This window comes from Parambassis ranga, chromosome 21 (assembly GCF_900634625.1).
Source record: "Parambassis ranga chromosome 21, fParRan2.1, whole genome shotgun sequence".
NCBI classification, from domain to species: Eukaryota; Metazoa; Chordata; class Actinopteri; family Ambassidae; genus Parambassis; species Parambassis ranga.
Window position 1 is genome coordinate 11,960,762 of NC_041041.1, and position 24,651 is coordinate 11,985,412.

Genomic DNA, 24,651 nt, shown 5'->3' on the forward strand with positions numbered 1-24,651 from the left:
TCTTTTATCATTTTTATGGTTATGCTCAAATTGCTAGGATTGGGTCATCATGTTACACATTATCAGTTTAATTCATGTGATGATCATCACTTGGAAGAGAATGGGAGGGATTCACTAATGTGTGTCAGAGAGAAAAACACAACACAAAGTGTAGAGTTTGTCCTCCCACAGTTATACTGGAAAAAAGGGTGAACACTTTCTTTTAGGTCAAAATTATTTAAATGTACATTTTTTTATTTTGTATTGCAGATTAGTTTTTAACATAAACAACAAATGTAAACTTTCCCACAAATGAACAAAGTGACTATATAAAAGATTTAATAACTTCTTTCAGAGTTTTGAAATGGGAGAATATTTTTCCAGTAATCTTCAAAAGTCCATGTAAGTTTGTTGCAGGGGCTTCAATTTAAATATTAAATATTGTCATCATCATCATCGATTCCTTCAGCCATGATGAAAGTTTGCTGTTAACAGACCTACTAAATTAGATATACTACAGATAGACTACACACTACAGGTCTACATTTGAATTTTTCTATTGCAACTATAAATATCTTTAAGTGGTGGTAACCTTGGTGTAAAATCACTTTTTAAAGTACAGCAGAGCTGCTCAGTGGTCAAAATGTTTCCTGGTGTTCGTGTAATAATAAATGTGTCTTGTACATTACTGCAATATTGCATCTAATGATAATGATAAATAAACTGATGTGATCAAATCATTTCTTCTGAAAGTGTCTGCAGGTAAATAAGTTAAGTTCATTATTTGGCAGACCTGTTTTTGCCACAATTGCATTCCCTCCAGAATAATTGAGTTACAGGTGTGAAAGTTAAAATTGTGAGCTAAATGAAATCAAATTATATACTGTACTTGAAAGAATTTCTGTCCACTGTTAGGATACCTCAGTACATAGATGCTGTATGTGTTAGGTTCTTTGCTAATTCTTGTTAAACTTTACCTAAACACCAACGGTCTTGTCCACAGTCATCATTAAGGCACCTTGATAGAGCAGATAACCAGAGAGAATAAACAGCTAGTTCTCCCTCACACCTTCAAGATAACTGCGCATAAGACAAAAAGAAAAAAACAACACTGTGTGCTCTTTGCTCATGTCCCTTGCATGTGCTGTGAAAGACAAGTGTTTCTGGGTAAACATATTTCTAGCTGTAAACATAACAAAAACAAACCACCCTCTGATTTTTTTATTTGAATGTGAAGGGTGGAAAGAGATATGAGGCACAAGTACAGCGCAAAATGCAAAGAAATATGACAATTATAAAAATATTTTTCAACAAAACAGTGTGACTGCAAATCTGGATAGTCAATTTCATACACAAAAAACAAATTGTGTAGATAATCTGTACAATTTTGAAACACCTGTGCCAACAACCTGAAGTATTTATGCTTTCTAGCTTTAGTTTTGCAGCCTTCATGTACATGTGGTCTTGAGTTTGTAAACATGGCAGCAGAAGTTGGTGTTTATTTGTTCAATATGAACAATTGTGTCTTTGTCAAAGAACAACTTGTGTTGATACGTCTAGAAAAAAAAAGAGCATACATAAATCCCTACACAGACAGGCTGTGGCTGTTTCTATAGTCATGTCAACTCACCTCATCCCACAGTTCAGCCAGATCAATCTGCCGCTGTAACTGTCCGCTCAGGTTGTCATGCAGTCGGATGTGAGCTCTTCCTTCTCCCTCCTCGCCGTTAGTTATCACTATGGCCAAAAGGTCAAGCTCATCCTCATACTCCATCAAACGGATAGTCTGCATGTTAATCAATTAATGAAAACAAATCAGACACATGGTTTTTGAATAAACACAGTAGCTACCGTTTCTGGCAAATACAAAGTAAACCTGACCTTACATAGTACACTTTAAGCAGCACAGTTACAGAATTCAGATCAAACTCCGGTACCTCTTGACAGGGGTCATCATCCAGCTGCTGAAATCTTCTCTTGACTGTGCGGCCTGATGATGTCACAGTGACTTGGGAGGTAGGCTGCAGGGATGGACAGCAGAAACATTACATTTCGAGGTTACTGCATGGAGTGCTACCACCAATGACAGCATAGTCAGTATATAAAATAGTAGGAAACTTACAATGTTTCGGCTGGTTGTCATAGAGAAATCCTTCACTACCTTTGATGGCAAAGCACTGTTCAGTTCACCAAGGATTTTTAGAACACTTGAATAAAAAAAGAATAATTTGCAAGTCAGATGAATGTGTGGCAGAATATATGTTATGTAAATGTAAGAAGCACTCACTTTATTGTTGTAGGTCCAACATGGATGATTCTGCCTGAATCGTCTGGGTGGAAGAAGATCTTGTCACTCTCTATAGACCAGCAGTCCATGTTCTGTATTCCATTTGTTGCCTCATTTCACAAAATTATAAATGTGCAATAATTTAATACCAAATGTACACAAGAACCTTTTAGCTTCCTCTAGCAATTCTTGAAAAGACTGACAAAAGAAAGTGATGTGTTGATTGATTGATACATGGATCAAAACCTGGAATAATCAAGGTAAAAATACAGACGCCTGTTTTACAGATAAAGCCGAGATCCAACACAAAATTAGGTTTGTGTGGATTTGAAAAGTGATTTCAGGTTTGTGTCTGCTCCGCTTGCTGCTGAATACAAACTGTCAGAAACATATGTGGTCCTTCTAGCCCAGACACACTTAATAGGCTCTGCCCAATTTGTTGGCAGTTAGTTTAGTCTGGAACCATCTTTCCATCATAGTCTGTTGTGTGTTACATTTAGCACCTAAATTTCCACTTCCACATCACTAAAATATGATATCGTATTGTATATCTGCTGAGGGCTCTATGGAAATTTCGACACTCAGTGTTTCGCAATGAACAGCTGCTCATTGATTTGCCATTTAAGGGGGTTCAGTCTCTGTGAAGCATTTTGAGACAATATCTGATTGTAAAATGCACTATATAAATAAAATTGAATAGAACTGAGTTGAATTTAGACTGTTTTAAATACAAATACTGTATTTTTTAACAAAGGTAGAGGATTCTTTGAACATACCATGGTTCCATCCTGGAGTGAGCAGATGTGGTGAACCCCTTTGTGCTTTAATTTTGGTGGCGTGTAGATGTAGTGCCACGGGTGGCCTCCAATCTGGACACCACTGTTTGAGCATGACACCTCAAAAAGTACTGGGGGACAATCTGTGCAGTAATGAGAAAAAAACATGGAAAATATCTTGCTCACACTCTAAGTTGGTTTATTAAAATCTTTAACACAACATGTTGCTGGTCTAAGCAGACCCACCTGTGATCTGGATGTTTACTGGGATACCAAATGGAGCATCTCCCACTATTTTGCTTCCAAGAAGTGGACTCTGCCTTCCAAGTGTTAAGTCCTCGATCAAGTACTGAAAATAAAGACAAACGTAATCAGGTACACAAAATTAATACGACTGAACATCTAAATACTTAAATACTTTGTACAATTTTAAATCTAAAGGTTTAATTAATCCGAATCAGAAATACTAAAGCAGTATAGTTTAGGGATAAAGAGAAGCATACCCTTTGGATAATGTGCTCACAGCTGTACAGTTTCACTGACTGGTTGCTGTGTGACACAGCAAGGACACCTTGACATAGAACAACATCTGTAACACCGTTTCCAAACACCTGATTGAAATAAAATCACATATTAAAACCATCCAACAAACAGGGACACCGTTGAAAATAAATAAATACTGCTGCATACCCTTTTGTTGATTTCAAAAATGCCAACAATTTGCAAAGGGAAAATGTGAAAAATTGCCAGGTGCATCACTGTATTTTGACTGATACCTGCCTGTGGGAAAAAACAAAACTGTCACCCTCTCTAAATTTGAGATGCTTTTATGGGACAAACAGTAAAATCTATTATTCATTATCACAGAGCTGCTCTACAAAAAGATTACAAGGGAAATATTAATTCAATAAATAAAAATGCTACCTAGCTTAAGACTTACTGATTAATGTAAACTGAAGATGTTTTGGTTTAGGACTGTTAATACAAACAATCTGAAGATAGACTGTATAGTCTTGAACGCATGACGGGCCGTTTCCACTACTTTATAACACCCTAAAGAAGTAATAAAAAAACATCAAGCTTTGATAAGGAGGTAGACATAATAATTGATAGTGAACATCACTGCCTTGACCGTAACAGCCGATCTCCTGAAGTAATAACAGAATTCAAATTCATTACCTACAGCAAGTCAGTAAGGGACAGACCTTAAAATGGATGCTCTTCACTTTACCTGTCTTGCTAAAGGTGTTTCCTTGTTTTGAACAGTTTTTACATAAAACCTCTCTTGAGCAACATCCCAGCCAAGATACCTATAAAACAAAAACATGCCATCTAGTCTTTAAGAGTCAATTATTATTATTATTATTTAAAAAAATTGAACTTCTCTTACAAAGACCTTACTTGAACTTAAACTTTGAAGAAAGGTAAACTCCCTGCAGCTCTTTTCCAGTTTCAGCTGAAAGGCGATAAAGCCAGTTATTTGCTGTCAAAACCAAGAGACTGGGTTTGTGATCAGAGGGAGAAGATAATGTTTTGTCCTGGAGGGGGAAAAAAACTCATATCAACAGTCTGCCTGCTAGATCATAAAAATTGTTCTTGTTTAGTTTTACTTACAAGCGGGCTCTGACACAACAAGGCATCTTCAATTTTCTCCTGTTTAGATCTATTTGGCAATTTGTACAAACTTTGAGGCTCAGCATGAACACTGAAAATAGAAGACTGAATTATGAATTCAAAATATGCATTCCCGTCGGTTTTTCTGTCTTATTCCAGCAACTTCCATTCATTACGTGACTAAAAAAATGTTGAACACGTTTTTGTTTATCTACACATCATACGCAGCAGACTGAAAATCATTCCATACTCACCAGCTGTAGCAGTTCTGGTAATTTTCAAAGTATATTCTGCCATTCTCATACTTTATTGTGGACTTGGATGTCTTGCTCCACACTTTAATAAACTCCCTGTTTTGCTACAGTGTGACAAAAACGACATATATAATGGAACATTCACTGACAGAGGTTTACTATTTAACCGTATTGTGTCTTCCATTACCTGAAGGAGGAGACCTCGAAGCAGCTTCATATTGTGTCTGATTAGAGTCCCTGCATCCCCGATACCTCTACGTCTGCGGCTCAACAGCTCAGCCGCATTAATAGTTCTCGTTGTACTGTATAGTGCCATCAGCAGGCGGAACTCGATTCTAGCAGTGAGCGCTGTCAGGCAGCATGACAAGAAGCACCAACCAGACGCGACCCCCAGCACCACATCCACAGCAAGGTAAGGAAGGCTTTCCAGTCCTTCAATGCTACATGTGCTTCATGTGTCCGCTACTGCCGTCTTCCACTCTGGCTTTAGCTAACATCAACATAAAAGGTTGCTAGGAAAAAGAACCCTGGTGTTTACAACCAAGAAGTTTTATCTGCCCCGCTATATGAGCTTGGAGAGTTGTCCAGAGGTGAGAAACAATTACGTGTCATTGACAAATACAGAGTTAAGTTGGTAAACATAAAGGTCGCATTTCCTTCGTCGTTAATTAGCTGCTAACGCTAGCACCTACTCCCGCTCCATGTTTTTACAACTGTCTTCTTCTACTGAAGAATTAATGGCGCAGTGTGCAGCTTGGAACTAGAGCGCCCTCTGTCGATTAATAATGCGCTGACCATAAAATGGTTTAAAATACCCTAAAACGTTAAAAGTGTACTCTTTTTGTTTTCCTCTCCAACCCAGTGAGTGGCTTTAAATATTAAAAGTCATATAATCTAATATTTCTGACTGCACACAGCCTGATTTTATGGAGGTTATTTTATTTTATATACCCTTTAAAGGCAAATCTATCCTGATTTCTTTGGGAAAATAGTACATACATAGTACAAATTCATGAAAATTCATCAACATTTTGTATGTGTTAAACTCTCCCTGTTGTTTTACAGAGTAAATAACATGCAGAGCTTCTGTGTAGCCAGACTGGCTACAGTTTTCATCCAATTACCTATTAGATTAAAGAGCACTGGAAAAAGACCCTCAGCTCCTCTGGGTTCACGGATTCTGAACAGTTCTGAAGACATCTTTAAACACAACATGTGGTCAGCGATCAGATTTAAAAAGTAAAATGTGGTTAACAGTGTGTGAGTTTACTACAGTTGAAGAGATGGTTTTGGTATTTTTTTATGTTAGGGATCATGTACAGTGGACAGAAGAGGACAAAGAAAAGGCACGGCAGATGGCAGAAGAAAATTCCAGTGTACAACTTCCCATAGAAGAACAAGGTCAGGAGGTGTTATTAAGTTTTTGAAGAGATTAAATTAGATTTGATTAAAACTGGAAAACAACATGTTAAAATGTTCCTGAATTCCTTTTTTGTGCAGGTAAATTTGACTCAGAAGCTCACCACTACTGGGACAAGTTTTATGAGGTGCACCAGAATAAGTTCTTCAAAGATCGTAGGTGGCTGTTTTTAGAATTCCCAGAGCTGCTTCCTTCTGGTACAAATGCCCAAAGCACAAACACATGTCAGGGTCATCAGCATGCAGGGCTTCCACAACAAAGCACATCAAGCATGTACACAGAGACTGGGCACCAACAAAGAAGTAACACAAAGACCTGTACCTTTCCTGGACAACATGCATCCTTCAGGATATTGGAGGTTTTCACATATTGTTTTTTCATTGTATTATGTAATGTATTTTTGTATATTTGTACACACACTTAAATCACAGACTGACAAATTTTGTTGGCTATTCTTCTCGCCACAGGTCGGATGTGGGGTTGGAAACAGTGTATTTCCTATTGTTAACAACATTAAGTGAGTAAATAGCTCATAAATTTCCATTCAGTCAAGATCTAAAAGAAAGTAATTGCCATTATTGTTCCAACTATTGACTGAGGTAGCACACAACACAGGTATTTGTTGGTTTTGTTTTCACAGAGAAACCAACTCATTTATATACTGTTGCGACTTCTCCCCAAGTGCCATTCAGCTAGTTAAGGTAAGCATTTGGTTGGTATGAACATAAGATGTGTGTACAGTGTCAGGACAACAATGTTATAGAAGTCACATGCAATAAGGAATAATACACAATATGTGTATATTACAATAGGAGCACTTGACAGTGACTCAGATCTCTAAATGTGTAACATTGACCCTGTTATGGAGGTAGCCTAATTTCGATTCCTCTTTTAGGAGCATCCAGACTATGATGACTCTGTGTGTCACGCCTTTGTCCATGACATTTGTGAGGAGACGGCCTCCTTTCCCTTTCCTCCTCAGAGCCTGGATGTTATTCTGGCAGTCTTTGTGCTCTCCTCCATTCATCCAGAGCGGTAGGTGAAGGTTAGAGCACAAAGGTGGGAGAGCCTGATGTCATTTATCACCTGCCAGCCCCCCCCTCCCCCTTCACAACCTCTACTAACCTCCCAACCCACCTTCCTGTTCCCCAGGCTTTCCCTGAATGTCATCACCAAACCAAGATGTAAATCTAAATTCATGCTCATATTAACTGTACAGCACATTATCTTGGGCTGCAACATACTGGCTCTGTAACACTTTTAATACATTTACCTGATTGTTTTAATGAATTTAATTACATGTTGCCTATATTTTCTGTTTCTTATCATACAACATTGATGGTCAAGGTTTCAATATTTCCTTGGCAGAATGCAGGGAGTTGTGAACAGACTATCTGCACACCTGAAACACGGCGGGGTATTCCTCTTCAGAGATTATGGAAGATATGACTTATCACAGCTCAGGTTTAAAAAGGGTGAGCCTCCAAATATTGCTATGACCATATAAACTTTAAATATATTTTTATGTATTTGTGTTGAATATGTGCTTGTGCATTCTAACCATGTAATCTTTTCTAAGGACGGTGCTTGTCAGAGAACTTCTACACCCGTGGAGATGGAACCTGTGTTTATTTTTTCACTAAAGGTACTTAGCTTTGGTTTACAATCTGGACTGGTGAATAATATTTTATAGTTTATTCCAGGTTTTTTTAGATTACCTTTGACCGCTATTTTGACTAGTTAATGAATAATTATTGCCAAACAGTTTTATAAACAGGATTCCCTACTGAGACTTGTAATCTACAGGTTATTAAGGCTACGATTGTCAATAAACAGTCGAATAATAAAATACTGACTCTAGGGTGAACACATTTAAAGAACAACTTCAGAGTTTGTCCAAATGATCCCATCAGTTTCAAGATGTGTTTTTGTCTTCAGGGGAGGAACCTTCACTCATGACTGCAGTACTACTTCTGCTTACTGACTTTTTTTCTTTTATTCTCTTTTTACAGAAGAAGTTCATGATTTGTTTTCCAAAGCTGGACTGGAAGTAATTCAGAATCTGGAGGACAAACGACTACAAGTGAACCGAGGAAAGAAAGTTGTAATGCGGCGGGTGTGGATGCAGAGCAAGTACAGGAAATTATGTCCCCCTGAACACTCTTAACACCCCACTATGTACAAATCTTTTTTTATTTTTATACTTTGGTACTCATTCACTGTTTATATTGTGACATGTATGCAGTAAATTAATTAAAATATTGTCAACAAAACTCAACCAAAGTGTGACATTGTCTGGCTTTATATTTTCACTGTATTACTAGAGCTGAGAATACATATGACATTTTCAATTCTTTAAATCCTGGAAGAGTTTAATTGCAATGTATGTAACGTCCGCCCTTTCAATGTTGAAATTAACATGTCATTAAGCAACTATTTGTTTAATCAAAAATCATAGGTACATTCTGATGATTAAAATGATTATATGTAAAGAAATGTAATTTTATTAATCCAGTTTACTTGACAGGTTAGTGTAGCCAGCCATACCCATTCACTCCAGACCTTTGTATGGTAAAAAGAATTAGGATGGCTATACACAGGCTATAGTCAGGTTACACAGTGTGATGTGTAATGTTGTCAATAAACTTTATTTTTTTTAAATTATTTATCAAACTTACTCACCTGGTGTTTGGCAGCATTCTCTCTTAATGTTGGCTCACAAATTAAACTATATGCACTTTAAATAATATGTATCTGCGGCTAAAACAGTGCAGAGTGAAAAACATGTTTGTTATGTTTACATTTTGTTTTTCTATAATTAGAAACAATGAATGAAGTTGTAGCATCATTACTTCCTGTGATTGTTTTTCCAACATACCACAATGTGTATGTTAGTGTTTCTACTTCTGATGAATGCAAATGAAAGGTTGTTTTGTGTCATTGTGTGTGGTTCATGTTGTCACTGACGTTGAGACAGAAAGCATCACCCTCGCGATAAGAATTGTGCACACGATGCATGACGTTTCAACCACTTGAAGACGGAGAGGTGGCCCCGCAGCCCGGACGCACTGCTGAGGTGTGAAGAGGTTTGTGCCCTAAAAACATCCTAATTACACATTTTTACTCCGTGGCAGTCGCCGTCACCCGCGTAAAAACAGCCGCGGTTACGTCGCTCGGTTAATTTCTCAGTCTGTGTCTTAAACTACGCTGCAGCACCTACACACGAAAAGTAGCTTGATGAGTATCCAAAGTAGTGGAAGTTTGGAGGGGACGCCATCTTTGGTCCCAGCTCTCCACGTCCCCAACACGGACTGTGTTTTCACCAACATACCACGGCAGTGGTGAAGGCCCAGGAAGGTAATTGTGAAGTATTGTCAGACTTATAGGTCTTTTCTACTTGCTCGTTTAGGTTATTTTATGCAAAACGGAAGGAAATCGTATTTAAATGACCGAGCAAATCTTGGTGGCGAAACCTGCTTGCTAGCTAACGTTACAGTAACGCGTCAGCTCCAAAGTCCATTGAGCCCGTTTGGCTAGCTAGTAGCACTGAAGACACAGGACCGTCTTTCTGTGCCCAGGCCAGTGCAGTAACCTTAAGACAAATACGTGCACAATGGCGATAAACCTTTGCGAGAGCCGAAAGGTCTTCGTTGTAGTCGGTGCATCCTCCATTAAAACATGCAGCCGTTATATCAACAGACAATGGTCAGTTCACCGATGTAAATGAATAAATTCATCTGTTAATGCAACTGTACAAATCAAGCAATTTCCTGGGAATATTTTATCACTGGATTTGTAGCAAGCGATGTGTGCATCACTATCAACCCTTTGTGTGTTGACCTGTGGTTGTCATCAATTATCTGCACGTGTAACTGCAGGTTTGTCATGTTAACGGTTCAGAAGGGTTTTATATCGGCTTCTGACATGACACTTAGATATATAGTACATTAAGTGTGTACGTGATCTGTAAGATATTCATTGGCTGTAGATGCTAAGGCATTGAGTAGATGGTAGCCTGGTTTGATCCCAGCTCATTACTCTTAAGTTACTAAGTGTTTATAAAGATGCCTCACAAAACTGAGGGGATTCTCACGGGATATGTGCTTCATGCCAAGCAACATGCAGTCACACATCTGTGTGTATCTGTCATTGAATACTGTGTGATGATGGAGAATTTTAATGATGTCCTTTGTATACACACACCAGTTGACATCAGTGAGTGATGGCTGCCACATTTATATGGCACTTATAAATATTAGAATTTTTGACCTTTTGTCTTTGCTTTGTTTCCTTGTAGTTTCTAATGAATGACCTTAGGTGGAAGTAGTCTGCACTGCCAGAGACTTTCCAAGTGTGTGCCATAAACAGGTGGTCAGTCACACTGCTGAGCAGCATGGAGTTAAAATGACATCCACAGTAAGAGCTGTAAGGGTTCAACCACTTACTCCTGCAGGGGCTTGAATATAGATAATAGTTCTGCACCCAGGCATTCATGTTTGAAACAAAAGGAAATCCTTGAGAAACGCCTCACAGCACATGTATTTATCACATGAAGCTGGTCTAAAAAAATCTGTGTGGACAGTGAGATTACTGTTATGTATACACCTCAGATAGACTAGAATTGTACAAGTGTAGAAGTAAAATGTAGTTGCAACAGCTGCTTCTGGTGGACATTGCATATGTTGAAATAATGATTATGAATGTACCAGTCATTTATTCCTTTCATAAGTTGTACTTGCGATTCAAGCTGTAGTGAGGTGGCAGGTCGAAAAGTTCAGAAATACAGTGCATGTGATAGAGGCACACATATTTGCTATTGTTGTCTGCACTCAAAGTGGCATTTAATGTCAGGGAAAAAACTGCTGTTTGTTTACTCTCATGCTTATACAGATGCCACATGTAATAAACACAGACAGTAGTTATATAGTTGTAAAAGGCAGACCGCTGCAGTATATCACGTCCTCAGGAACATAGCAACAACAATGCAAATTTAACTGAAAGTAAAGTGCAGACATACTCTGGGGAAATGTGACAGGCCTTTCGTAGGAAGAGGAAATTGACTTGTTGTCTGATTGTTACTTAGATTTGTGTTGTTAACTCTTTAGGATTTGTAAGCACTGGAGGATATGGACTGTGATGTACTGCTAGGGATGTGCAGCATTGCTGAATTTGACCACAACTTCTAAATCAAGTGGCCATGTAAAAGTTGGAATGATGATAGAGATGTAAAGTTTTGATAAAAGTTTAGCAGTGGAGCAAATGCCTCATGATAATGTGGTTTGTTGAAAGATTAGATTATTCATTTATAATCTGTAGTTCTTATCTTTAACTTATCTACATACAGTCCTTTGCATCTGTTAAACAAATTTAATTTAGTCAAGTAATGAATATAGCTTGCTTTATATAGATAGCTTTCGCTATCGCTTTTGTCTCCAAACGTTGGATACCAAAATGGGCCTGTGCACATGCAAATGTTTGCAAAGCATAATGCACTGAAGGCATGGCTTTTTATTTTGCTGTTTGCCTTCTTGTGTTATGTCCGATCTGCTGGACAATAAAATTTTAAGCAAGCAATAAGCTACGTCCACAATCTCTCCTAAATGATTTAAGACTTCTTTAGACATGAAACTCTGTGTGGGTGCAGTTTTGTTGTTTGTATTTGTCCACTAGGAACAATAACATGGCACCACTTTAAATCAGTAGGCTGTTAAGACAACAACATTCTTATCAAGCTGTTGTTTCCTCCTGTTTAAAGAAATGTTTCTTTGTTTCATCTGTAGTTTTGTGTTGGTTCCTTGTTGTATAGTTCAAAGGCTTTGATGTCCATTTTGCCTCACACTTAGCTGGAATCACAGATTGTATAACAGTCCTCCCACAGTCTGTAAGACATATTTCCCTTTCTGCCTTTCTTATTAACCTACCAGTGCATCGCAGTAAATTATTGGAATAGCTACGTAGTAGCTATGGCTATTAATAAGTGTTCACTTGCCTATGTTTAGTGCACCTTGATTATTTGTCTGTCTATATGCTTAATTTCTAGCTGCCATAATTTTGCACTCATTAGAACTTTCTATGTCAGGGATTTTAAAAATCTTTACCAACATGTACTGTAAGCTTGGATACAGTGCAGATGCTTTACAGTCGTTGTTGATTCAAAATGGGTGTCTCATTAAAGCACAGGTTTGGTGAGCACCTCTGAGCCTGCAGCTACACTGAAGCCTGTGGAGCTCCAGTGTCATTCCCACAGGAGAACAGTATTCAACTCTGCCTATCAGTTGAAACATTGCTCGCATTCACTCTCATTATGATAATGTTTGTGGCACAAAAAGGGCTTCTACTTATGAATACGTCCTCTTATTAGCCTCTTGGTAGGGATGTCTCTATATTGGTAATAATAATATTAAATTGATACTAGATTTTGCACTTGGAGTAAACATACTGTGTTCATCTGCTCAGTGCTAAATAAATGTATGGTGAAAACTGTCTTGTGGGTGCCACTAGGGAATGGGCATGGATTTGGTCTTGGCCTATATTCTCCTCTGGACTTAAAATACCATCACCTGTCAGGGTACCAATCACATTAATCATAACTGTGGTCTTAAACACACTGCTTCTGTGTCATCTGCTATTGAGTGGGCATTCAAGAGCTTCAATTAAACGCATCCTTGAATAACTGAGACATACTGTGAATTGTTGCTAATCCTCCAGGCACCATGGAGGAGCTGCACAGCTTGGACCCCCGGAGACAGGAGCTGCTGGAGGCACGTTTTATGGGCGGGGTCAGCGGCAGCACAGGGGGCAGCACTGGCAGCACAAGTGGGGGAACCAAAGTAAGTCACTAGTGATCAATTGCCTGATTATTTGTATGTAATATCCAGCTGTGGTTATTCATTATGCTGTCTTGTTGTTTTTAGGGATTGACCAATAATGAATGTTCAAATCATAGTTTTGGAAGTCTGGGGTCCTCAAGTGACAAGGAGTCTGAGGTACACTTCACATGGACTACATTTTAAAACCCTGACCTTTCTACAAGGCAGTTTATATTGTTTATATATATATATATACCCTGCACAAAATGTGGTTTTATCGATAGTCTTAAGTTGTGAGGTACATACTGTTTGGGTTTATGTTTTAAAAACAAAACACTATTTTCTAAACACAAGCATGTTCTCTGTCAGTCCTTCAGTCTAAAACATATTTTTCATTTAACAGGGGTCAGATGTGAAAAGAGGTAGTTCTCCTGCTTATTCGGTGGGTATACTTTTGACTATGAATATAAATTGTTGTCCTATAATGGATGTTGTTGTTTGGATTTTAGCCAATGAAAACAAATACTGTAGTTGCCACTGTATAGAGGATATAGCAGTAACCTACAGTGTGTCTTGATGAAGGCTCTCAGGGCTTTGTTGTATAGTAATCATGCTGCTAAATGAATTTCTCCTGCAGACCCCAGAGAAGAAACAGTCTGAAACAACCAGAGGTAGAAAAAGAAAACCAGAAATCCAGTCAGAGTGCAGCCAAGGTAAGTGCCATTTTGTTAAACATATTCTTGTTTATTACAGATTCTTTGCAAAATGTCTGTATAAATCACCAAACTCATTTTCCCTCTTTTCTCTACCCAGGAAAATCAACTGTGCGAGGACCCAAAATAAGTGATTATTTTGATGTAAGTTTGGTGTCCAGTGTTTCTCAAAAGCAAATTTATTCAGTAATGTGTGCTGTTAAAAATCCTCAGAATAATCCATCTCTATCCAGTTTATAAATTAAAATGTGTTGCCTTAAGGTGAACACGTTAAGCAGTGATGCCACTCGTTCTCTCTTTATCTTTAAGTTTCAGGGAGGAAATGGGTCCAGTCCTGTGAGAGGTCTCCCATCAGTGATTCGTTCGCCCCAAAACTCACATTCCCATTCTGCTCAGGGCACTGCTGTAAGTTATTCCAAAGCTTTTAATCAAAATCTCCCTGCTCCTTCATCTGCTGCTTAACATGTCTTAAAAAAAAATAACTTCTTTTGTGTCGCAGGTTAGACAAAATAGCTCATCTCCTACTAGTCTGTCTTTTGGGGACCACATGATGCATCCAAAGCAACTAGCAGTCAAATTTGTTCAGGTCAGGAGCTTTTTGTTTGTTTTCTTTTTTTTAATAGTTGCTATTAAAGTTATTTGAGCCTGTTTTTAACACATTCCTTCGTTGTTTTCTACTGTAGACTGACCTTACAGTGTTGAAGTTGGCTGCCCTTGAAAGCACCAAGAATCTAGACCTTGAGAAAAAAGAGGGGAGAATAGATGACTTGCTAAGGGTAAGACAAAAATCTATGTACTGCCTTGCAGATAAAAGACCTTCTGTTTTTCTGTTATAAACAGGATTGTAGGATTTTGGTCATTTGGTAGACTGGAAATACAAGGTTGTTTTTTTCTGCTTCGTAAGGCAAACTGTGATCTCAGGAGACAGATAGACGAACAACAAAAACTACTTGAAAAGTACAAGGAACGCTTGAATAAGTGCATCACCATGAGCAAGAAGTTGCTTATAGAAAAGGTAAAACAGTTTTTTTTGTACACAGCATTACTGTTATTTGTACCATCAACCTTGCACACAAACCTGTATTTTGTACTCTTCTTTAGAGCACCCAGGAGAAGCAGGCCTGTCGGGAGAAGAGCATGCAGGACAGATTACGTTTAGGCCATTTCACTACAGTAAGGCATGGGGCCTCATTCACAGAGCAGTGGACAGATGGCTATGCCTTCCAAAACCTTGTCAAGTAAGAGAAATTATTTGTAGATATTTTCTTCCTTTATTTATCTTATAAACTTTATTTATTTAGATGCACTGTCACACACATGTATAACAAATGGAACAGTTACCCCACAGCTCAATGGCTTCTTCTATCACAACAGACATTTAATGTTATTTTTACTGCATTATTGTACACCGACCAGTGCATGATAATGATAAAGCAAATATCCAGCTTTACTAATTATTAATGCAGTAGATGCTTATTTCTCAGTTATAAATGGAATACAAAACATACTGATTGTTCATATCCATCAACAGACAGCAGGAGTGGATAAACCAACAGAGAGAAGACATTGAGAGGCAAAGAAAACTTTTAGCCAAGAGGAAACCTCCATCCTCCAGCAATTCCCAAGCACCAACTACAAACTCAGAGCCAAAGCAACGCAAAACCAAGGCAGTGAATGGAGCAGAAAGTGATCCCTTTCTAAAACCCAGCCTACCTCAGCTGTAAGTCCAAACCTTTGTCTATATTATATTCAGTACAAACACCCCATAACACCTCCATAATTCAGTGTTTCCGTAGTTTCCCTACCACACAAGTATATAGACACTATTCATTCATTCCATTTTTTTGTACCCTACTTAGGCTTACACTAGCAGAGTACCATGAACAGGAAGAGATCTTCAAACTACGACTTGGACATCTCAAGAAGGTTTGTCAATTATTCCTGGAGACTTACATTACTAAATGTAGCATGTGTTCTATATGAACTCATTCAGCCTGATTCTGCTGAGTGAATCGACTGTTTCTTTCATCTGAATCGCCCAAAGAATGAAGTAGGCCTGTAGTTTGTCGATCTTTTCATTGTTTTTTATGATGAATAAGCATCACAAGAATCCCCTGACAGACTCCATACAAAGTCAGATGTTAATATTTAATTCAGAGCTAGTCATCTGTGTACAAGTGGGTTTTGATGAACCCCTCTCCTTGTAGTCAGTACTCTGAAGTTCCTTCTGTGCATTTGAGTGTTTGTGTGCTTGAATCATTTATAGGAAGAAGCTGAGATCCAGGCGGAGTTGGAGCGTCTGGAGAGAGTGCGCAACCTTCACATACGGGAGCTGAAGAGAATAAATAACGAAGACAGTTCCCAGTGAGTCAAAATCGATTTCTTTGACAGATACTGCATTGACATTGGAACATGATGTACATACAAGGCCTGTATCTAAAATCAATAGTGGACACTGTATATTAAGTAACACTGCCTGTTAACTTTTTTTGGTCATGAGTTTGTAGAACACCTATGTCTGTGTGTTTAATTTAGTTTTCTGTGTTCTTTTTCATCCAAAGATTTAAAGATCACCCCACGCTGAATGAACGATATCTGCTCCTACACCTTCTAGGCAGAGGAGGCTTTAGTGAAGTTTACAAGGCAAGTCAACTGTTTACAAAAAAGTACACTTAGTATGTGATGCAATGCAAGTGTAAGCCAACCATTACTGCATTTGTTGTACAGGCTTTTGACTTGATTGAACAACGATATGCTGCTGTGAAAATCCATCAACTTAACAAGAACTGGAGGGAAGAAAAAAAGGAGAACTATCACAAGTAAGTTGATCTATGATGGAAGTATACACCATTACTTACACCATCCATATTTGTTTTCTAATTGTGAATACTGTCCTTTTCACAGGCACGCATGTCGAGAATACAGAATACACAAGGAGCTGGACCATCCCCGCATTGTGAAACTTTACGACTACTTCTCATTGGACACAGACACGTTAGTCCCTCCATCTATTACTGCTCAAGAATTTCCAGCCACTTTCAGCTGGTATATGTTAGATGTGGGTTGCAAATCTTAATGTGGGTTGCAAATCTTAATGAGCCTGTTATGCATTCACCAGGTTTTGCACCGTTATGGAGTACTGCGAGGGCAACGACTTGGATTTCTACTTGAAGCAGCATAAGCTAATGTCGGAGAAGGAGGCACGGTCCATTGTAATGCAGATTGTGAATGCACTAAAATACCTGAATGAAATCAAACCTCCCATCATCCATTATGACCTTAAACCAGGTATGAAATATTTCTGACTGTCCATATGTGATGACTGTTTCACTGCTGACCTTATGTACTTTAATTTTAAGGTAATATCTTGTTGGTGGATGGCACAGCCTGTGGGGAAATCAAAATCACTGACTTTGGTCTGTCCAAAATCATGGATGATGACAACTATGGTGTAGATGGGATGGACTTGACATCACAGGGTGCAGGGACCTATTGGTAAGATGATGTTCTTCCACATCCTCATATAATTTAATAAGAAAAATTTCCCATAACCTGTATCCTGAGCCAGTCATTAACCTGACATGAAGTTGTTATAACTAGATCGTGGCACATTTTCAATTTTTTATTACATTTGTCACATCAGTATATAACAATGTAACATAAATGTGGTGGAGTGAAAAAGTATTGAACTGTCCTTTATATATTTGTTGTTTTCTGTCACTAGACATTGATGGGTATAACAGACACTTACTACTTTTTTTAATCCTGATGGCAGGTACTTGCCTCCTGAATGTTTCGTGGTGGGGAAAGAACCTCCAAAGATCTCCAATAAGGTGGATGTGTGGTCAGTGGGCGTCATCTTTTTCCAGTGTCTGTATGGAAGAAAGGTAAGTACAGCAATTTTTCTTTAAAACGTTTTTTTCTATAATTTTACATACAACTTAAGTATTGTTTTTAATTTGTTTTCCAGCCTTTTGGCCACAATCAGTCACAACAGGACATCTTGCAGGAGAACACCATACTGAAAGCTACAGATGTCCAGTTCCCTGTAAAGCCCGTTTCCAGTAATGAAGCAAAGGTAGGGGGGTACTTGCATACACCTCTTTACGTTTTACACATAATCAAGGAAATGTTTGTCAGCATACAGACTGACTCGTTGATCTTGACAACTGTTCCTTCCACTTCCAGGCATTCATAAGGCGGTGCCTGGCATACAGGAAGGAGGACCGGATCGATGTTCACCAGCTGGGAAGTGACCCCTACCTTCTCCCTCACATGCGGAGATCAAGCTCCTCTGGAAACCTGCAGATGAATGCAGCTGGATCAGGACCAGCCTCCTCCAGTATCATCTCATATTAACAGTTTTGAACTATGACAACAAAACTGATGTTACGCCTGCAGAGCTTCTCAGAGGCTTGGGCTTGTGGTAGGAGGAACAGCCAGCAACAGAAGGAGCAGGACATGGGTGAGGAGATGTCACCTGGCTGGGCTACTACTTGTTTACCAGGGCTTGATCAACCGGGGGGACAGTGAAGGGATGTTTTAAAGGACATGAGTAAATGGATCATTTTGAGGGTCCGTCAAAAGCACTGAAACTGACTACATACCTTGAAGAAAATGTGACTGGACATGCTGTTCAGATGTTGCAGATGGATAAAGCCTTAAAGGGGCCGTAGGGAGACTTGGCAGACTGTTTAGATTAAATAATATGGTCCTGCCAGGGTGCAAATGATTCAGCTGCTAGAAGTTAATTTACTGTGAGGGGAGGTCAGTCATTAAGTAGAATTACAAAGATTTCACTATCGATTTGGGTAAATGTTTTGTTTTTTCACAAATGTTAGGCTTTAATTTGAGTTACTTAGCCATGAGAATGTAATGTGTAGCATACCAGAGGCATCTAGTGTCACGTAGGTCGGGGCAGCATACTTATTTTTAATGCACAAAGTAACCAAATGTAGAAAAATGACAATGTACAAAACCCTATGCAGGAATATAATTAAAAGGTAAATTGGAAGCTGTATATGCTGTACAGGTGAATTTTGACATTTTGAGCTGCAGCAGTAATATGTACAAAGTTTAAATTTCCCAGTGCAAAAGTAGTTTCCTGGAGTGGTTTCGTTTTGCTGCTTTGTTGCTCTTACTTTTTCAAGGGCTGTATGTTCCACTTCGGGTACAAATTGTACAGTTCTGCTGAGAGTGAATAATAAATGCCAGGAAACTTTTCTTCTCCAAGTGAATGGTATAAGAGATCCTCGCCTCATATAACACTTGTTACATTTTAGGACGCTCTGATCCAGGTTTTCTGTCCATTACTGTGAGATCATACTGGCACCCTCTGGCGTTGTTTGGTACTGCACTCTTACAGGTTAAGATAAGGATATTCAGAAGTGTAACAACATAAACGACATAAGGAAAATACATTGGTTTAATCAAGGTAACAATATCTCACTTTACAATTTTTTGTACAAAACCAAAACTGTTTAATAATGGCTACAACACCGCAGCAAGCAAACCTGCTTTTCTAAAGGAAGATCCCCACTGATATGTTACAGTTCCACAGTCCCCATTAAATAGCTAAACCCCTAAAGGATGCAAAGATACTTTTGCACCGGTTTTCTAATGTTTACACCTTTTTTTAAGCAAATAACATATGACTAGTTGAATTCATATGAAGTCATATTTAAGGTAAATTTTTTTGTTGATTGAATTTTTTTAACTAACCATTATCAAACTTCTTTTAAGATGCAGAACTGTTTTCTTTGCACAGACCATTTTCAAGACAACCTGGGTTTTTGCTGTATTGAGAAGACCAGCACTTCAGTATCTTGTAGAACAATCCTTACCGTGTGTAGGAGCTGTTTGTCAGCTGAGTGGTGGAGCGAATGGACTGCTTACATTGTGTAAGGATTGAGAGCAGGCTGACTTTCCTTAAATGGTGGTCGCTGCTAAGATGAGTCTGCAGTCATTGTGATATTTATTGATCCAGAGGTGGTCACTGATGATAGGTTCGGGGGTTTGCTCAATGAACTGTTCATTTGGATATTAGAGAAGGGAGATGTAGCATCCTGGGCAACAGCAGGCACTGTATTTGCAGCGATGGTTGGAAAAACAAAGTCAGATGGAGGCAGAGTTACACCAGGGACAACACCTGCCAGGCTGAATGGAGGAAGAGGCGGAAGACCTGAAGAGTACAACACAAATTGTTACTAACAACTTCATCTGTTCTTCCCCCTCATAAGCAACAATTTCAATATTACAATATAATAACAATTTGTCAACTATTTGTTCTATTGTGATCGTCTTAAAATGCACAAATGTTTAATACTACTCAACTGTTTGGATAACACCACTGCTCTTTAATACGTTCTTTGATATGTTCACAATTTCTGAGCTTATCCCAGCTATCTACAGATAGTCCCTCGCCTGTCCATTGCAGGGCAGCATAGACACTACAGGCCATTTGAATGACTAATTAACAAGCTTACAAGAAGAATGTGCAAACTCCACACAGAAAGGCCCCAAAACAGTATATTTTAAGCTATGAAGAGCTAAAATGGTGTCTGATCATCCAATAATAGGTCATTTTAGTGACTGCTGCTACACACATCCACAAACAAATGGGAGACACAAAGGCAATAGATAAAAGACTGAAGCCTTTTTAACTTATTTCTATACACAGTACCACCACAATCCCGTGGTTTTGTTTACAGAAGTTCCTCTAAGAATAGAATAATTCCAAGTCAAACATGTTTCAGACATTCTTATATGACCATCTAATTGAAAAACAAAATCAGTGTTTGAAGTGCTGCCACTGTAAAACTTTCATCACAAGACAATGCACTGTCTCAGTAATAGGAAACAGCTCTTTTAATTTTAGTTAATTAGTCATAAATGTAAACGAACCTTAGATATAGGTAGATACTTATATATATTTATCTATCTCTAAAGTTTCTTAAGGTTAGTTTTTTATCTATCTCTAGTTAGCCTCAAATGTAAATGAACTTTATATAATAATAATAATAATAATGCCATCAGTTCAGCCTTGGTTTTAATCCTTTCTTTTGATTCTATTTGATACTAAAAAAATACAATAGGAAAAACCTGAACATTACAATAAGCACACTTCAGAGACCAAAACAATACCTGCATGTTGTAAACCAACTCCAGGTGGCATCATGTGACCCCCAGGTGGCATCATGTGACCCGCATCTGGCACTGTGACATTCAGGTTTGGTAGATTAGGAAAGTGTGGAAGACCTCCAGGAAGGGGCATTAATCCTGTGCAACAAAAATGAAGGCAGTGTGGATAATTTGTACCATTTAGTAAATTTGAAGTTTACAAGTTTAGGGTGCTAAATCTTCTTAAAATGACTTACCTGGTGGAGTTGGAGTGGGACTGACAGAGAGTGGGATGCTCCGAGAGGGAGTTGCGTGGTTGGGCAGTGGGACAGTAGGAGCTCCTGTAATAGTTGACACCAATGAATGTTTCTAGGTTTCCCATGACCTCTAACCTGAGTGTTCAAATTGAACCTGTCAGATGTTGGTGTACCTGTTTGTAGATTGCTCTGGACTGTGGCTGGCTCAGAGCTAACTGAAATGCTAGAGAGCACGTTCTCTAATCCAGTTGAAGCAGAGGATGACACAACAACTGGATCAGTGGGAACAACAGCAGAGAGGTGGACCTGGAAACCCAAATGAGTTTTTCTCAAGATGTGGAATCCAAATGACATCAAATGGTCTTTTTTTGTGGATACAACTCTACCTCTGTGAAGCCATCTTTAGGTGGAGAACCTTGTTGATCCAGAGTCTGTGCAGAGAAACTGATCTTCTTGCCTTCTGCAAATGGGAGTGTAGGTATCCTGTGCAGGTAGCCATACCCAATGCCACAACCTAGGCTGCAGACAGAAAAAAACTGATTGAGAAGACAGAAACGTAACACTTTAGGATACTATTAATAATTAAATCAAGCAGAAAAAGTAAGGAAGAAATGTTGGCTACATCCTTTTGTTGATGAGTGTCATACCTGCCCTCTCCACCCCAGTCAGAGTTTGGAGTGATGACCACCTCACGGCAGTTGTCTGTGTCTGTGTTGTACACATACAGCTTCAGCTCCTTCCCTTCATGGGTTTCAACAAGGGAGAACAGATCCTCACTCTGTAACAGGACGTAAACACACATAAGGACAACTCATTCCTGCTTTATTTCATTTCAGCATCACTACAAATCTGCAAGGCAGGCACCTCGTTCATGACGGAGTCTGCTCCTATGATGTAATCAGCATGAGCCCTCAAACCAGCCTGAGCTGCAGGAGAGTTTGGCTCCACCTCCTGGACAGTGGACAGCAAAACATACTGAGTATTGGGTCACTGGAATAACTGAAAAATTAGCCACCAGGCTGACACACTCACCAAAACATGCCAAACATTTTCATTGGCCCCGTCAAAGCTGCAGAAGCGAATGCTGACTCCCAGCAGCCCCTGGCCGCCCCACATGTTGCTGGGTATGACGGTGGTCTCCCTCACAGTCAACGTCTTGCTGCTGTATAACAGCATCTTAATGGGCCTCTCCACATTCACCTTCAGCAGCTCCTTCAGGGTGTCGTTGTCCTTATTCTAGCAGAAATCAATATTTTCAAATCATTTGTCTGACATCTGGCATGGGACCTGTAGCATGATGTTTTACTCATGTCATAAGAGAAAACTCACCAGTCTAGTGTCACCGATTGAGATGATAAAATCAAAGTATGGCTCCAGTCCAGCACAACGACCAGGGGAATTCTCTTGCACCTAAAAAAATGACACAATCATGAGGTTAAATCCTACCAGGTGAAGAATTTCACCAGAGAATGCCAACATCTGTCAGAGTCATTTTAACAAGTGCTTTACTTTGCCATGTCATAACGGCCACAGTGATAAAAGAGTGCATGTGTCAGGTCAGATATTAAAATGAAATGTAAAACAAAAAACAAAAAAACAACGAAGTTTCAACTGATCCATCAAATTACTATTTCAAACACTTTAACATCCAAGGTATTAAAAACTTTTCAATTATTTTTTCAGTTATTTTAAAGCACCCATTGGAGCCTGTTGGACTTGTCTCACAAAAGGTTCTCTTAAGTGAATGTAGGTGGGGATATTCCTGCTACTGCAGACACCTGGAGTACACAGTTTGACAGGATAGAGTGGGCATGGATTTCATATCACAAATTTGAGCGTTTGCACTCACAATAGATTGATAAGCAGAAAATGCGAGGTAGCTTCTTCAGCCCTTAAATAAACATTACACCAGGCTGCAGGTGAAGGCACACCCACAGTCATCAGTCACACAGGTAGCAGCCACACCGGTTATTCTGGCATGGTGTGTCACAGTTTAACCCTGTGGGCTGCCTAAAGCACAAAGTCTGATTCAAACTGAATAGACTAACTAAACACATTCAGTGTGAAGTCATACAGTTTAAACACAGAGGTCAGATAAGGTCCTAGAATACAACAACTATAACAGCAGCAGCAGCAGCAGAGTGGGCGTTAACAGCTGCAGGTGCGCTAACAGTTAGCCCTTGACAATTAGCCGGCTAGCAAAAACAGCTAATGAACTATGTGACTGAAATAAACGCAAGTGTGAATAAACCTTCTTCTTATCCGCCCCTGTCAAATACCTGGCCAAAATGACTTCATAAATATCAGCATTTTGTTTAGGCTGTTCCTAAACAGAGAAGTAGCGTTAGCCACCTGCTAACAGACGCAGGAAGGACGCAGCGCGTCAGCAGAAGCGCTCTTACCCTCAGAACATGGTAGCCTTCCGTTCCTCCACCCGGTATCTCGACGCTCTGAGAGCCGCCCATGTTTCCCTGAATGTGTGGCTCAGGGTGGGATGTCTGTGTGAGTTAGCAGGCGGATCTGCTGCACCACACCATGTGTGTCCAGTGTGTGTGTGTGTGTGAGTGTATGCGAGTGTTTGTGGTTCCTGGTTCGCAGCACTTCCGCTGTGTTGTCATAATTAACATCCAACCGCACTGATGGGGAAACTTACACAAAATACAACAGCTGCTGTCATCTTAGCTGCGACGTTTATGAAGCAAACAGTCGTAATTATTTAAATAAATGTCTGTTTTTAACATACAATAATTAAAATATAGGTAACTCTCTGTCCATCACTTCCTGTCCCTGTAACATTAACATTAAAATATGTTTTCTTTTTTATTATTATTATTCAGCTGCTTTGCTTTTGGTTGTATAATTATGTCAGAGCAGCCAGGGAAGGTGTGGAAAAAGGAAAAAACATAGTCTCTGTGATCAAACAGTGGTGATAAATGATATCACCAATGCTATAAAGAACATGAGCTGGAAGATTAATGTATTTGTAATTGAAAATCAGGTTGTAGTGCAGCAGCTCTTATCAAATAATTTGAAATGAACTTGCTCAGCATAGTGATTGTGCTCATCAATCATCTGTTATCCTGTCAGTCTGCTAAACTCACCTTGATTCTGTGTGTGGGAGGAAGCCTGAAGCTTAAAAAGCACTCTGAAGACAGGAGATTGACTATACTGTGATACACCAACATTATAATTCATGGAGTTACACATAAAGGATGTATCCGTGCTTTTTATATAATGTGTCTCCCACAAATGATTAATATGATGGTAATTTGAGTGATAGGTGTTAATTCTTGAATTAAAAAAAAAACATCAGCCCATGTCACATGTATTAATATCATAGAAACATACTACATTAAGATGTTAAACATTCCACCAGCCTCATGTCCAGTGTTCAATGATTATGTAGCATCAGCAGCCTGTTAT

At 39.0% G+C, this 24,651-nt stretch overlaps 4 protein-coding genes across 4 annotated transcripts; 2 read left to right on the plus strand and 2 right to left on the minus strand.

The window, feature by feature from the left end:
- Positions 1–375: 375 nt before the first annotated feature.
- dcaf17 (ddb1 and cul4 associated factor 17) lies at positions 376–5,649 on the minus strand. The gene is made up of 14 exons (XM_028393335.1): positions 5,098–5,649; positions 4,911–5,014; positions 4,657–4,747; positions 4,444–4,580; positions 4,274–4,352; positions 3,733–3,822; positions 3,546–3,653; positions 3,289–3,391; positions 3,043–3,185; positions 2,267–2,376; positions 2,102–2,186; positions 1,917–2,000; positions 1,610–1,765; positions 376–1,535 (listed from the first exon to the last, which is right to left on the minus strand). The coding sequence occupies exons 1-14, from the start codon at positions 5,224–5,226 to the stop codon at positions 1,428–1,430; spliced, it is 1,527 nt and encodes a 508-aa protein (XP_028249136.1). The 5' UTR covers positions 5,227–5,649; the 3' UTR covers positions 376–1,427.
- Positions 5,240–7,572, plus strand: mettl8 (methyltransferase 8, methylcytidine). Its single transcript, XM_028393339.1, has 7 exons — positions 5,240–5,322; positions 5,976–6,128; positions 6,220–6,311; positions 6,411–6,688; positions 6,798–6,847; positions 6,971–7,031; positions 7,226–7,572. The coding sequence occupies exons 2-7, from the start codon at positions 5,986–5,988 to the stop codon at positions 7,367–7,369; spliced, it is 768 nt and encodes a 255-aa protein (XP_028249140.1). The 5' UTR covers positions 5,240–5,322; positions 5,976–5,985; the 3' UTR covers positions 7,370–7,572.
- A 1,863-nt stretch (positions 7,573–9,435) lies between these two features.
- tlk1a (tousled-like kinase 1a) lies at positions 9,436–19,101 on the plus strand. The gene is given in 24 exon segments (XM_028393297.1): positions 9,436–9,609; positions 9,611–9,651; positions 9,653–9,687; positions 13,039–13,160; positions 13,245–13,316; positions 13,543–13,581; positions 13,777–13,852; positions 13,953–13,996; positions 14,162–14,257; positions 14,352–14,438; positions 14,536–14,628; positions 14,757–14,867; positions 14,954–15,090; positions 15,384–15,572; positions 15,712–15,778; positions 16,119–16,216; positions 16,414–16,495; positions 16,580–16,671; positions 16,757–16,846; positions 16,971–17,140; positions 17,212–17,347; positions 17,628–17,739; positions 17,823–17,930; positions 18,041–19,101. Coding segments are annotated over 24 exon segments (2,310 nt in total). The 5' UTR covers positions 9,436–9,567; the 3' UTR covers positions 18,212–19,101.
- A 162-nt stretch (positions 19,102–19,263) lies between these two features.
- On the minus strand, positions 19,264–23,812 carry LOC114426121 (Golgi reassembly-stacking protein 2). Its single transcript, XM_028393298.1, has 10 exons — positions 23,631–23,812; positions 22,558–22,638; positions 22,261–22,464; positions 22,093–22,179; positions 21,876–22,006; positions 21,615–21,747; positions 21,402–21,534; positions 21,229–21,312; positions 20,996–21,130; positions 19,264–20,033 (listed from the first exon to the last, which is right to left on the minus strand). The coding sequence occupies exons 1-10, from the start codon at positions 23,691–23,693 to the stop codon at positions 19,798–19,800; spliced, it is 1,287 nt and encodes a 428-aa protein (XP_028249099.1). The 5' UTR covers positions 23,694–23,812; the 3' UTR covers positions 19,264–19,797.
- Between the last annotated feature and the right edge of the window lie 839 nt (positions 23,813–24,651).